We start from the raw sequence: 15,616 nt of genomic DNA, 5'->3' as shown, positions 1-15,616 counted from the left end.
GAAGCCGGCAGGAGGCCGGCGAAAGCTAGGTGTTTTAATGTTTTAATAGCAATAAATTTTTGTAACTTTTTAATCTCCTGGTGGTCTCACTGCTTGTGACCCTTCGAACATGAATTTACCCAGGAGTCATCCTCCAATTTTTAGAATTTTAAAGGACATATATATATATATATATATATATATATATATATATATATGTCTTGATTGTTTTTTTGATGCACCCTGTCGGCCCAAATATGGGAGTGTGTATATATATATATATATATGAAAATATTACATTAGTAGTATGTTGATCACTTGATGATCAGTACATAGGCAAAATTAGAAAATATACCAAGTTTGAAAAAAAATGTTATGAATGGGATGAGGTTGCTGAAATAGAATGCTCCAAATCCATGTTCTTTAAAATTTACGTATATTTCCTGTATCATACAATAGTTTTGTAAGAGCTGGAATATTCAAGTGATCTATTACCGTTTAGTTGCTTCTGAAAATCTTAGCCATTTGCTGATCCATTTATCCACAAATTTTTACAATTGTACTGCATATTTTTGCTAAATTAGATAAATGAGTATTCAAGATGGTTTATTGTAATTCACATCACTATCCACCATGATCATGCTGACTAGAGATGGGGAAGCTTTAGAGCAGACATGTCAAACACAAGGCCCGCGGGGCGGATACGGCCCGCCAAGGGTCCAAATTTGGCCCCTGGAGCTGTTCCAGAAATGGCAAGGGACCGGCCCCCGCTGCCCCAGCCCTGGCCCACCCCAACCTGACTGGGCGATCTCCCAGCACACGCACAGGAAATGATGAGCACTCAGAGGCTGATGGTACACAGGAGCAGCTGCAGCTCATTTGCCTCACTCCGCCCCACCCGGCCTCGCCCCACCCCTCCCAGCCTTGCCTCTCCTTGTCCGCTCTGCTTGGCCGACCCTCGCCTCACCATGCCTAGCTCCACTTTGCTGGGCCAGGCACTAAAGCGCCGCTGAAAACAGCAGAGTCTGTGTGTGCGCCTGCCTTGCCCATGTCAGCCAAGCTCTCCTCGGTGCACTACAGCTGATCCAAGGTGTGGAAAGCAAAGGCGGATGGATGAGCTTGTAGCAGGCGAACACACAGATTCTGCTCTTTTCCGCAGCCCTTCTTGCCGCTGGGGTTGCTGCTCACCTTCCTCTGCACTAGCGCCTCCTTGCCCCACTCGCCGGCCTGGTCTCACAGCCTGCAAGGCTTTTCTTTCACTGGGATCACCCCGCCCCCGAAGTGGGAGAGCCGCGGCCAGCAGCTTCCGCACGGAGGAAACAGAATGGGAGCTTTAGGATTCTGCCTGCCAGCGTGCAATAGGAGTTTGCAGGGGCTGTCAAGGGGACACGGCAGGTGAACTGCAGCAGTTTTCGGTTTCTGGCATTGGGGGGGGTCAAAAGCAAAACCGCCCTTTCGTCAGGCTTAGAGTCAACCCTGGTGTGGAGGCAACGGAGGGGAGGGTGGACTGAAAGGGAAGCCACTGCTCCACATGTTTTTGTTTTTTTTTTGAGCTGCCAGAGGCTCCGGACAGAAGTTTCCCATTTTGACTACTTCCCTATCGTTTCCTCCTGCTCCATGGCTCTCAGCTCACCTCTCCCAGAACCTGCACATGTTTGTGTGTGTGTGTGTGTGCGCGCACGCGCGTGTGTGTGTGTGCTGTACTGTTGTCTGTGGACACCCCCACTAAATGCAAGCACGGGATAAACTGAGCCTGGTTTGTTCTCCGTCTTTTAAGTGGTCACAAACTACTAGCAAAAGTGGCATACGATCACAAGGCAAGAAGGCATCGAGAAATGTTTCCCCTTTTGCATTTGAGCATCCAAGAAGGAGGGACAGGAAAGGAGAAAGGAAAGAGGAAAGACAAAGAAAAAAGAAGGAAAGAGCGGAAGAGAGTAAGGAAGGAAAAAGAAGGAGAGAGAGGGAAGGAAGAAGGAAGAAAGAATAAAGAGGGAAGGAAAAAGAAGAAAAGGGAAGAAGGAAGGAAGGGAGGGGATTACAATAAGAGAGAGGGAGGGTCTGAGCGAAGTGCTGTTTTAGCATTTGGCCACCAGCAGCCCTGCTGCCCTTTTGCCATCCGCTTATCTCCTCCTCTTGATCCCTTCTACTGATCTCCCATCCTATTGCTGCGGATACTTTAGTTACAAAGTCAGGATTCCTCATATGGAGAGAGAGTGGGCCTCCCTCTGACCACATACTTTGCCCTCCCACACACATCATGAGCAACCTGGCCAAGGAGAGCAAGAACAGCAGCAGCAGCTTCGAGGAGGAGATAAGCGCAGCAGGGCGCCCTCTTGGGATAGCAGGGCTGGGCTGTGAGGTCCCAGTGCCCTGGGAGCTTGAGGACCAGCCTGGATCCCCCCAGCCCTGCCCAGACCACACAGGTGCCCAACACAAGCAATGTTGAGCTGGCCACGCCCACCCTGACCACACTCACCCTGACCATGCCCACCCGGCCCCCCAAGGTCCATCACAACCCTGATGTGGCCCTCAGTGAAACTAAGTTTGACACCCCTGTTTTAGAGCAACATTCCTGATAATACAATCTATAAGAAGAGGGGTTTTTTTAAAAAAAAAAAACACATCCACATGTCATTGGACTATGTTCAATATAATTCAAGTGAACTTCCATTCAAACAGTACTTCACAATTATTTCAAATTATTTCATAAATTGATGTAATTATAATTACTTCACAATAATTCTCTTCCCACAATTCATTTTCTGTGTGCCTCTCTAATTTACTGCAGTCGATATTCAACTAACCAGACGGGGTGAGGAGAAGTAATCTATTGCTCAATGCTTTTCTTTCATCTAAATGACATAATTGGTTATAATTTTTTGGCAAAATCATGCTGTTACCTCAGTATTTGAATTTGATCTCCTGAGTAATTCAGTATGAACTTAATATCTCATTATAAACTTAAAAAGCATCTTTATTGCATTTAGGACTTGTGTACTCATAAAGAAGATTCATTGATTGTTAGGAGTCTGCTCTTCAATATTAATAGCTCTAAACCTTATGTGTATTTTATGGTAATGACTCATTAAATACTTCTAGATAAACATCACTTCTGAAAGTGCAATGAATTTATAACTGTAAAAGCCGATGTATGTGAAACATTTCCTTTTTAATTTGTTTGAATAGGCTCATTTTGTATCAGCGCTGACAGTGGTGTTCATCAATTCCAAGTCATTATCTTCCATTAAGATTGAAGATACTCCAGTAGATGATCCATCCTTGAAGGTCCTTGTTGCTAATAATAGTGATACTTTAAAATTGCTTAAAATGAGCAGCTGCCCTCATGTGTCCCCTGCTGGTAAGTAATAAACCCAAGTAAACAAAAATGCAACGCTGCGGCAAGAGTGACGAACTATTCTTATTGTATTGTCTTTGCCCTTTGGTTTCAAAATTATCTTGCTATATAGAATTTTTTTCATGCCAATTTTTACTCTTGTCATTGCGGCTGCTGGGTTCATTCTTAACTAGAAACTTTGAATAGATTTTTGGAAGTAGCAACAGGGGCTAATCTTTTAAATGAAGAAGCAGGTTTATTATATTACAGTTTGGTAATGTTAACCTGCTGTGGAATGCTCTGAATTTCATAGAACCATAAAACATAAAATCTGAAAGACTCAACTAGTCCAATCCCCTGTACCATAATGGCTTCTTAAATTCTCCCATCTTTCTTCTCATTGGAGTGGAGTGTAGTTGGTCTTATTCTGGGAACATTACTGACTCTCCTATATTGTTTAATCTGAGGATAGCCATCCATGGGGTTCCGCCTAGTACTTTTCTGAGTTTGCTGACATTAGCTCTCCTGAAATATAGTGTGTGTCATATGGCCAGCATATTGAAAATCATGTCATGTCCCATTCTCTTAAGGGTTCCCTTTCTGTTTAGCTCTTCAACCAGCCCTTCCCTGTTGATTAGAATCAGATATAGGAGCACCAGCCACCTTTTTTTCCTTCATTTTCTTTTGGAAAAATGAACAATCAACAAGGAAAGACTTGGCTGATTTGATTTTCCAGCTGATGTCCAGGTAATTGAAGTCTTCCATTATTCCTAGATCTCTCTTCCATATGTCTTTGTAATCTTCTGCCTGACATGGCCATCTGTAGCACATCATCACAATAATATGCTTGTAATTTCATATCTCAAGGGTACTTTTCTAAAAGGCAACTGGAGTTCCTTGCTTTTTTCCTTGAAAACATTACACTTCTGTTTACAACACAGTCCTTTCAGCAGTCCCAAGAAGGTTCCACACCCATTTGTACTCTGATTCAGGTGACTCTAAGGACAGAGATACTGTATATGGTCTATAATTTTTTAAATAAGTTACACTCTTCAATTTGTGCATTCCCCTATGCGTTCTTCTGGTAGTTTCTTTCTACCAGACTTAAATAATGCTTAGTAAATTATATTGTTTTTTCTGCATTAAGTGCTCTATTCTTTTAGTTTGTTCTCCATATATCTCAAAGAATCAGAGTCCAAACTGTTTCCATTGGCACAACATATTTAACCAATTATTTGATCCTTGTAGAATTTCTTGTAAGGTCATATCATTCAACAGGAAATGGTTAAAAAATACTGTTAGTACCTCTAGATCAGGGGTGTCAAACTGCCGGCCCGTGGGCCGGTTTCATCATACTGGAGCCGCGCCCACCCCATTGCCGGCAATGGCAAAAAAGCTCCGATACATTATGCGACGTCATGTGACGTCGCGAGTTTGACATGTCTGCTCTAGATTCATTGTTCTGTTGCACAGAAATTCATTTCCTTGCACTATCTTCAGACTATATCAAACTGTATCATTTGTTTCAATGTGTCTCAGTAGAAAGTTATAGTCAGGAACTTTTCTATCATGTTCTGAATGTGAGACCCAGAAAAGAAGTACATTTCTGTTCATAAGTTGGCAGGTTGCTACTTCAAAATGTTTCAATAGGGCGTCTCCAATCTTCACCACTTAATCACTTCATCCTCTTTTGGGTAAAGAGAGAAATCTTTTCCTTTCCAGAACCTGTGTGGTCCTCTTCCTCAGCTCTGTATCCAGTTGTTCTTTGCTGAGGGATCCAGAAGCACCATAAATGGAGAGGCTCTGGAATCATCTTTTCATCCAAGCGGTCACGAGCCTGCTTGCAACTTGCAACACATGTTCTTTTTTTTACAAGATGACAAACATGGTTNAGATTATCAAAAGACATGCTAATCATTTGCAGTATGTAAGCTTCAAGGTAAAGAATGTTTTAATAACTCTGAATTTGTATGTTTGCACCTTGGATTATATTTTCTGTTGTTGTTTTTTGTTTGTGTGGGAAACTTCTTTTATATATTGCCTACTTGAAGTATTGAAGAAATGCTAATTAGAAGTGTTAAAGTAGATTTGGGGACTCCAGCTCAGTTTTCTCTTAACGCCCTTGTCCCTTCAGTCCATATGTGGTTCACAATATCTTCCAGTTCTTAATATATTAATATATGCAAATATATTTTGCTAGTGCATGTATTATATGCCATATGCTAAATAAATAAATAAATCCCCCAGTTCTTCAGAGCAGAAGGTGTGGGAAGAATTGCTGGCAGCAAACAATACATTTAGCACAAGTGAATAGACATATTTATATACAGACCAAAAAGAAGCAGATTGAAATATGGATCACTCATCACTTCTCATCACATCTAACTTTAGAAATTTGTGGGAATAAACATGTAAGGGACTGTCTTTGACTGTCTTTTGATTGAAGTCTTAGTGTACTTTCTTTAAAACTGAATCAGTCTTGATCACCTGAATACTATGTCAGGTACATCCTAGTAAATGCACAGTGGCGCCTTATATTTCTTATATTTTTAAATGTACAGGTAGAACTTGCTTAACAACTGCCTGTTTAGCAACCTGTTTAGCGAAGGTTGAAGTTATAATGGCACTGTAAAAGTAAATTTACAACCAGTTCTTGCATTTACAATCGTAGCAGTATCCCTGTGGTTACATGATCAAGATTCAAATGTTCATAAGCAGTAGGGTTTTATGATTATCGCAACATCCCACAGTCATGTGATCACACTATTTGCATGCTTCATAGCTGGCTTCTGATTAGCAGAGTCAATGGAAAAGCCAGCCCTAAAATTGCAAGTTGTGGTCAGACAATGTATCGTTTAATGACCTATGGCAGTGGTGGCAAACCTTTTAGAGACGAGTGCCCAAACTGCAACCCAAAACCCACTTATGTATCGCTGGGTGCCGGGTGGGCATGACTATGGTGGAAATGGCAGACTGGGTGGGCTGGACTGGGCGTGGGCAGCTGCATTCTGTTTCTCCATTTGCTTCTCAGCCTTCGCCACGTGTTTGTGGGACTATCGGTTAAAAAAAAGTTCCATGAGATTTTCTAACTTCTCGCGAGAAGTTAGAAAGTCTCATGGAACTTTTTTTTTGTCCCACAAACACGTGGCGAAGACTGAGAAGCAAATGGAGACATGGCAGGGAAGCTGTTGTCCCCGCCTTTGGCCGGGTGGCATGCTGGCTGCTGAGCAGAGGCCGCGAAAGGAGAGGACCCCGGAACAGGGAAGCCGTCGTTGCAGGTAGGCCACCCCGCGCCTTTTGCTGCCGCCATAGCCTCACGAGGCCAAGGAGAGGCAGCCCCATCCTCCCCCGGCCACCATTACTCTCTGCTTGCTGCCGTTGCCGAACAAGGCCGAGGCAAGGCAAGGCACCCCCTGCGCCACCGGCCACTCTTACCGCTCTGCTGCCGTTGCTGAACAAAGCAAGGCACCCCCCCCGCCGCCCTTACAGCTCTGCTGCTGTCGCTGAACGAGGCAAGGCAATGCACCCCCCCCATCGCCCTTACCGTTCTGCTGTCACCGAATGAGGCCAAGGCAAGGCAAAGCACCCCCTGCCGCCCTTATCGCTCTGCTGCCTTCGCCCACGAAGGCAAGGCAAGGCATCCGCCAGCCGCCCCTTGTCGTCCTCCCCTGCGTGGCCGGCTGCTGAAACTTACCGCTGTCGGCTTGTGCTCGCTGTCTGCTCCGACTGGTGCTCACTCGCTGTCTGCAGCAAATGCTGCTCCCGCCGAAAGTTGCTTCCTTTATAGCCTCTCGCCTATTCCCAGACTGCGTATGCACAGCTCTGCGGAAAGTTGCGCATGCGCGGAGAGGAAGAGGGAGCAGCTCGGCCCAGCAATGGCTCGCGTGGCACCAAAGATGGCTCACGTGTGCCATAGGTTCGCCACCACAGACCTATGGTGACTCAGTTAACATTGGAAGTGTTGTAAGTCCACTTAGTAGTGCTGAGAATCAAAGGGTTCCAATATGCTTTAAAGCTAGCAAAGAAGTTTAAAAGGAATGGCAGCGTGAGATAATCTTTATCTTGATGAAATGCTGTTTTTCAGGTTGACAGCAGTACTGAGTCTGCAGAAGCAGCATGTGATATTCTTTCTCAGCTGGTGAATTGTTCTATTCAGACACTTGGCTTAATTTCAACAGCAAAGCCAAGTTTCATGGATGTTTCTAAGGTATTGCTTGCAAAGATATGAACTTGGAAAACTGATAAATTCAACTTTTATATACATATATTTGGGGACACAGTCTATATAATTTTTCCCCAGTGTGTCATTTTTGGAAATAATTCATTGATTGGTTTTGCTTTAAGAACAAAGTTCTGGTACAATAGGAACCTTTACAAATTGAGAGAAAAAAAATGACCTTTTTCTAGTCTCCTTTTTCTGCTGCAGTTCCTTGTCATTTCTAGAAAATCCATCAATCCTCTGGAACAAAGTGAAAAAGTAGCTGCAGCATAAAGAAGTAATTGGTGAAATTGTTTTCCATCCTTTTCCATTCACTGAACCAAATATTGCTATGCAAGTGAAGCAGCACAGTTGTGTAGCACCCTATAATTTAAATAAGCAGGTCCTACCATGAAAACCTTAGATCATGACAAATGCTAGCATGAGAAAACAACGCCTTGTGACCAAAAGAATTCTAGTTGTGTGTGTGTATATATATAATCGTGGCAGTAATAAAAGTATCTGAACACCAGGATAAAAATCTTAAACCAAAGCTGTTTAATCTACAAAAAGTACTAAGCTTTCGTCGGCCAAACTACCGACATCGTCAGAGTGTAAAAACGTTGGGATCCGGGAGTTAGTTTATATAACTGGCCGCCTCTGTGCTCTAACCCTTGAACGGGTCATTGGTCCATTCATTAGTACCAGCCGTGCTGTTCTTAAAGGGGCCGTGCTTGTCAATGCATCCATAGCTTGGAAATTTGACCGACGAAAGCTTAGTACTTTTTGTAGATTAAACAGCTTTGGTTTAAAATTTTTATCCTGGTGTTCGGATACTTTTATTACTGCCACGATATATATATATATATGTGTGTCTTGAGTGTTTTTTTGATGCACCCTATCGGCCCAAATATGGGAGTGTATATATATATATATGAAAATATTACATTAGTAGTATGTTGATCACGTGATGATCAGTACATAGGCAAAATTAGAAAATATACCAAATTTGAAAAAAAATGTTGTGAATGGGATGAGGTTGCTGAAATAGAATGCTCCAAATCCATGTTCTTTAAAATTTACGTATATTTCCTGTATCATATAATAGTTTTGTAAGAGCTGGAATATTCAAGTGATCTATTACCGTTTAGTTGCTTCTGAAAATCTTAGCCATTTGCTGATCCATTTATCCACAAATTTTTACAATTGTACTGCATATTTTTGCTAAATTAGATAAATGAGTATTCAAGATGGTTTATTGTAATTCACATCACTATCCACCATGATTATGCTGACTAGAGATGGGGAAGTTTTAGAGCAGACATGTCAAACACAAGGCCCGCGGGCCGCATACGGCCCGCCAAGGGTCCAAATTTGGCCCCTGGAGCTGTACCAGAAATGGCAAGGGACCGGCCCCCGCTGCCCCAGCCCTGGCCCACCCCAACCTGGCTGGGCGATCTCCCGGCGCACGCACTCAGAGGCTGGTGGTACACAGGAGCAACTGCAGCTCATTTGCCTCACTCCGCCCCACCCGGCCTTGCCCCACCCCTCTCAGCCTCGCCCGTCATGCCCAGCCATGCCCCGTTTTACTGCGCCTCCTTGTCCGGCTCTGCTTTGCCGACCCTCGCCTCACCACGCCTGGCTCCACTTTGCTGGGCCAGGCACTAAAGCACCACTGAAAACAGCAGAGTCTGTGTGCGTGCCAGCCTTGCCCATGTCAGCCAAGCTCTCCATGGTGCACTACAGCTGATCTGAGGTGTGGAAAGCAAAGGCTGATGGGTGAGCTTGTAGCAGGCGAACACACAGACTCCGCTCTTTTCAGCAGCCCTTCTTGCCGCTGGGGCTGCTGCTCGCCTTCCTCTGCACTAGCGCCTCCTTGCCCCACTCGCTGGCCTGGTCTCACAGCCTGCAAGGCTTTTCTTCCACTGGGATCACCCCACCCCCGAGTGGGAGAGCCGTGGCCGGCAGCTTCCTTCCTGAGCATGGAGGAAACATAATGGGAGTTTTAGGATTCTGCCTGCCAGCGTGCAATAGGAGTTTGCAGGGGCTGTCAGGGGGACACGGCAGGTGAACGGCAGCAGTTTTCGGTTTCTGGCAAGAGGGGGTCGAAAGCCAAACTGCCCTTTCGGCAGGCTTAGAGTCAACCCCGGTGTGGAGGCAACGGAGGGAGGGTGGACTGAAAAGGAAGGCACTGCTCCACATGGTGTTTTTTTTAAGCTGCCAGAGGCTCCAGACAGAAGTTTCCAATTTTGACCACTTCCCCTATCATTTCCTCCTGCTCCATGGCTCTCAGCTCACCTCTCCCAGAACCTGCACATGTGTTTGTGTGAGTGTGCGCGCGCGTGTGTGTGTGGGGGGGTATCACCTCCTGCAGCCCCATGCTGTGACATTGGGAGGAAAAGAACGGGAGAGGGGAAAGAAGCTGAGATGGGAGCTTCTTGCAACCTGCAAGAAGGCATCGAGAAATGTTTCCCCTTTTGCATTTGAGCATCCAAGAAGGGACAGGAAAGGAGAAAGGAAAGAGGAAAGACAAAGAAAAAAGAAAGAAAGAGGGGAAGAGAGTAAGGAAGGAAAAAGAAGGAAAGAGAGGGAAGGAAGAAAGAATAAAGAGGGAAGGAAAAAGAAGAAAAGGGAAGAAGGAAGGAAGGGAGGGGATTACAATGAGAGAGAGGGAGGGTCTGAGCGAAGTGCTGTCCTAAAGCATTTGGCCACCAGCAGCCTGCTCCCCTTTTGCCATCCCCTTATCTCCTCCTCTTGATCTCTTCTAGTGGTCTCCCTTCCTATTGCTGAGGATACTTTAGTTACAAAGTCAGGTTTCCTCATATGGAGAGAGAGTGGGCCTCCCTCTGACCCACATACTTTGCCCTCCCACACACATCATGAGCAACCTGGCCAAGCAGAGCAAGAACAACAGCAGCAGCTTCAAGGAGGAGATAAGTGCAGCAGGGTACCCTCATGGGATAGCAGGACTGGGCTGTGGGGTCCCAGTGCCCTAGGAGCTCGAGGACCAGCCTGGATGCCCCCAGCCCTGCCCAGACCACACAGGTGCCCAACACAAGCAATGTTGAGCTGGCCACGCCCACCCTGACCACACTCACCCTGACCATGCCCACCCGGCCCCCCAAGGTCCATCACAACCCTGATGTGGCCCTCAGTGAAATTAAGTCTGACACCCCTGTTTTAGAGCAACATTCCTGATAATAAAATCTATAAGAAGAGTGGGGTTTTTTTTAAAAAACAAACAAACATCCTCATGTCATTGGACTACGTTCAATATAATTCAAGTGAACTTCCATTCAAACAGTACTTCACAATTATTTCAAATTATTTCATAAATTGATGTAATTATAATTACTTCACAATAATTCTCTTCCCACAATTCATTTTCTGTGTGCCTCTCTAATTTACTGCAGTCGATATTCAACTAACCAGACGGGGTGAGGAGAAGTAATCTATTGCTCAATGCTTTTCTTTCATCTAAATGACATATTTTTTTATAATTTTTTGGCAAAATCATGCTGTTACCTCAGTATTTGAATTTGATCTCCTGAGTAATTCAGTATGAACTTAATATCTCATTATAAACTTAAAAAGCATCTTTATTGCATTTAGGACTTGTGTACTCATAAAGAAGATTCATTGATTGTTAGGAGTCTGCTCTTCAATATTAATAGCTCTAAACCGTATGTGTATTTTATTGCAATGACTCATTAAATACTTCTAGATAAACATCACTTCTGAAAGTGCAATGAATTTATAACTGTAAAAGCCGATGTATGTGAAACGTTTCCTTTTTAATTTGTTTGAATAGGCTCATTTTGTATCAGCCCTGACAGTGGTGTTCATCAATTCCAAGTCATTATCTTCCATTAAGATTGAAGATACTCCAGTAGATGATCCATCCTTGAAGGTCCTTGTTGCTAATAATAGTGATACTTTAAAATTGCTTAAAATGAGCAGCTGCCCTCATGTGTCCCCTGCTGGTAAGTAATAAATACAACGCTGTGGCAAGAGTGATGAACTATTCTTATTGTATTGTCTTTGCCCTTTGGTTTCAAAATTATCTTGCTATATAGAATTTTTTTCATGCCAATTTTTACTCTTGTCATTGCAGCTGCTGGGTTCATTCTTAACTAGAAACTTTGAATAGATTTTTGGAAGTAGCAACAGGGGCTAATCTTTTAAATGAAGAAGCAGGTTTATTATATTACAGTTTGGTAATGTTAACCTGCTGTGGAATGCTCTGAATTTCATAGAACCATAAAACATAAGATCTGAAAGACTTTAAAACTCAACTAGTCCAATCCCCTGTACCATAATGCCTTCTTAAATTCTCCCATCTTTCTTCTCATTGGAGTGGAGTGTAGTTGGTCTTATTCTGGGAACATTACTGACTCTCCTATATTGTTTAATCTGAGGATAGCCATCCATGGGGTTCCGCCTAGTACTTTTCTGAGTTTGCTGACATTAGCTCTCCTGAAATATAGTGTGTGTCATATGACCAGCATATTGAAAATCATGTCATGTCCCATTCTCTTAAGGGTTCCCTTTTTGTTTAGCTCTTCAACCAGCCCTTCCCTGTTGATTAGAATCAGATATAGGAGCACCAGCCACCTTTTTTTCCTTCATTTTCTTTTGGAAAAATGAACAATCAACAAGGAAAGACTTGGCTGATTTGATTTTCCAGCTGATGTCCAGGTAATTGAAGTCTTCCATTATTCCTAGATCTCTCTTCCATATGTCTTTGTAATCTTCTGCCTGACATGGCCATCTGTAGCACATCATCACAATAATATGCTTGTAATTTCATATCTCAAGGGTACTTTTCTAAAAGGCAACTGGAGTTCCTTGCTTTTTTCCTTGAAAACATTACACTTCTGTTTACAACACAGTCCTTTCAGCAGTCCCAAGAAGGTTCCACACCCATTTGTACTCTGATTCAGGTGACTCTGAGGACAGAGATACTGTATATGGTCTATAATTTTTTAAATAAGTTACACTCTTCAATTTGTGCATTCCCCTATGCGTTCTTCTGGTAGTTTCTTTCTACCAGACTTAAATAATGCTTAGTAAATTATATTGTTTTTTCTGCATTAAGTGCTCTATTCTTTTAGTTTGTTCTCCATATATCTCAAAGAATCAGAGTCCAAACTGTTTCCATTGGCACAACATATTTAACCAATTATTTGATCCTTGTAGAATTTCTTGTAAGGTCATATCATTCAACAGGAAATGGTTAAAAAATACTGTTAGTACCTCTAGATCAGGGGTGTCAAACTGCCGGCCCGTGGGCCGGTTTCATCATACCGGAGCCGCGCCCACCCCATTGCCGGCAATGGCAAAAAAGCTCCGATACGTTATGCGACGTCATGTGACGTCGCGAGTTTGACATGTCTGCTCTAGATTCATTGCTCTGTTGCACAGAAATTCATTTCCTTGCACTATCTTCAGACTATATCAAACTGTATCATTTGTTTCAATGTGTCTCAGTAGAAAGTTATAGTCAGGAACTTTTCTATCATGTTCTGAATGTGAGACCCAGAAAAGAAGTACATTTCTGTTCATAAGTTGGCTGGTTGCTACTTCAAAATGTTTCAATAGGGCGTCTCCAATCTTCACCACTTAATCACTTCATCCTCTTTGGGGTAAAGAGAGAAATCTTTTCCTTTCCAGAACCTGTGTGGTCCTCTTCCTCAGCTCTGTATCCAGTTGTTCTTTGCTGAGGGATCCAGAAGCACCATAAATGGAGAGGCTCTGGAATCATCTTTTCATCCAAGCGGTCACGAGCCTGCTTGCAACTTGCAACACATGTTCTTTTTTTTACAAGATGACAAACATGGTTGTTCTGTGAGAGTCATAAGAGTTACTATTTTGATTTGCATGTTTTTCACATCAGAAGATGGTTGGGGGAGAGTTTTGCTCATTAGATGAACTGATTTTTTTTTCATAAATTCCTAGTTAAATAGGTATTTAGTTTATTTTCAGATGAAATTAGGCAAAATTACAAATTAAAGATTGTCGAAAGATTTCACAAAAATATCTCAATGGATTACAAAATAAAATTACTTAGTGGCTTTAATTATGCAGAATTAAAAGTGCAAACGTAATGGAATTAAAAACCCTCCTTGCATCACATTTTTGTCTTCCTGATGACAATATATGTTCCTATGACCAATTAAATCTTTGCAAGTTATGTCTATTGTGCATGTTTTTGGACTGAAACTGCATTGAAAGAAATATCATTGATTTTAAAGATTTTTTTTCTGAATGATTTACTGTATGTAAATGTTTTGTTTAGAACATGTCACTGCAAAGAACCAAATGATAAACTTATTGAGATATTGATAGTATTTCTTCACTGAAGTTGCAGATGTGTGTTTTCTGAACAAACAGAGGAAGTAATGTAGAACTTTTCCCCATCAATTTCATGATTCCCCCCCCCCTCCCGGTTCAGAATACATTAAAATATTTGCAACTTTGCTGGGCATATGAGCACTATAGCATAAAAAGATAAATTGAAGTATATTTTATACACTTGGGTTGAATTTTCTATCTTTTTTTTAGGAATTCTTTGTGTTGCTGACCAGTGTCATGGCCTTAGGGAGTTGGCTCTCAACTACCATCTACTAAGTGATGAACTGTTACTGGCTCTTTCAAGTGAGAAGCACGTTAACCTGGAACATCTCCGTGTAGACGTTGTAAGTGAGAATCCTGGACAGACTGAATTTCACACCATCAAAAAGCAAAGCTGGGATGCGCTGATTAAGCATTCCCCTAAAGTCAACATTGTGATGTATTTCTTCCTATATGAGGAAGAGTTTGATGTATTCTTCAGGGAGGAAACTCCCGTAACTCATCTTTACTTTGGCCGTGCAGTAAGCAAATCAATGCTTGGCCGCATTGGATTGAACTGCCCAAGACTTATTGAATTGGTTGTTTGTGCTAATGGTCTTCAGCCTTTAGATGATGAACTCATTCGCATCGCTGAACGCTGTAAGAATTTAACTGCCATGGGACTTGGTGAATGTGAAGTTACCTGTCGAGGCTTTATTGAGTTTGTAAAGATGTGTGGAGGCAGACTCACACAACTGTCCATTATGGAAGAAGTGCTCATTCCAGATAGTGACTATAATCTGGATCAAATTCATTCTGAAGTTTCCAAACATCTTGGAAGAATGTGGTTCCCTGATATGATGCCTACGTGGTAAACTGATCAAGCCATAAGACTGTAATGATCAGACCTGACTGTACAGGATGTTGATTTCTATGCAAATAGGGAATTCTGAATCAGAGATATAATACTGAATTATTTTTTCCAGTACTTAATTATGTAGTGGCAATACCATGCCCCTTGAGAAATGGAATATGTACTGTACTGAAGTATATAGATTGAAAGTACATCTCTTAAATATTAAGTGCTTAGATTATTCTCCAATTAGAATAATTTAAAATTATGTCTTCAATTTTCACAGACATCATCATCTACTGCAGGGCTTTTCAACCAGTGGTACGGGTACCACCTGTGGTACATTGGCACCTGGCAGGTGGTACGCGACCATCCTAGAAAAGTGGTAGTGGGAGAGGGAATGAGCTGAACCGGTGGCAGCACCGCACAAGCCTGAGCGAGAGATGGCTGGAGCTGCAGGGCTGTCAGGGCTCAGTGGAAGTGCCAGGAATCAGTGCCAGGCTCCAGCTGGAGCTTGCTACTGATCCTGGTGCTTCTGCTGAGCCCAGAAGAAGTGCCGATCAGCTGGAATGTTGCAGCATCTCGAGGGTCTTGTGATTTACATTCAGATGCTTGGCAACTGATTCATATTTATGACGGTCATATTGTCCAGGGTCATGTGAAGTGACCAAAACCTGCTGCAACTACCCAGCAGATGGGAGGAATAAAAACCAAACCACCCCCCTGCTGCCAATCCTCAACAGAAATGCTCACAACAATGAAAACCTCGGATAGGAGGAAGAGCGCCGCAGGGCAGGCAGGTGTTTGCTCGGCTGTGGCTTGGGGGGCACTTTTTTCAATGCCATTGTAACTTCAAACAGTCACTAAGCGAACTGTTGTAAGTCAAGGACTACCTGTACTTTATCACTTTTTTCCTTTT

At 42.9% G+C, this 15,616-nt stretch overlaps 1 protein-coding gene across 2 annotated transcripts in view; it reads left to right on the top strand.

Annotated features, from left to right (window-relative positions):
* The window catches only part of FBXL21P, a 19,393-nt gene extending 4,568 nt beyond the window's left edge, over positions 1-14,825 (top strand). The window contains exons 1-4 of one of the 2 annotated variants that reach the window (XM_015823185.1): positions 5,216-5,252; positions 7,398-7,520; positions 11,323-11,494; positions 14,076-14,825. In XM_015823185.1, coding sequence (XP_015678671.1) covers positions 7,506-7,520; positions 11,323-11,494; positions 14,076-14,719 — 831 coding nt within the window. In that variant the 5' untranslated portion in view covers positions 5,216-5,252; positions 7,398-7,505 and the 3' untranslated portion in view covers positions 14,720-14,825. Of the gene's footprint in view, positions 1-3,165; positions 3,338-5,215; positions 5,253-7,397; positions 7,521-11,322; positions 11,495-14,075 lie in introns of those variants that run through there. The other variant, XM_015823186.1, reaches the window with a different exon arrangement.
* Positions 14,826-15,616: the final 791 nt, after the last annotated feature.

This window comes from Protobothrops mucrosquamatus, unplaced genomic scaffold, assembly GCF_001527695.2.
Source record: "Protobothrops mucrosquamatus isolate PMUCROS unplaced genomic scaffold, P.Mucros_1.0 scaffold1794, whole genome shotgun sequence".
In the NCBI taxonomy this organism is placed as follows: Eukaryota; Metazoa; Chordata; class Lepidosauria; order Squamata; family Viperidae; genus Protobothrops; species Protobothrops mucrosquamatus.
Note: the sequence above shows the minus strand (reverse complement) of the source record. Positions and strands in the feature narration are given on the sequence as shown.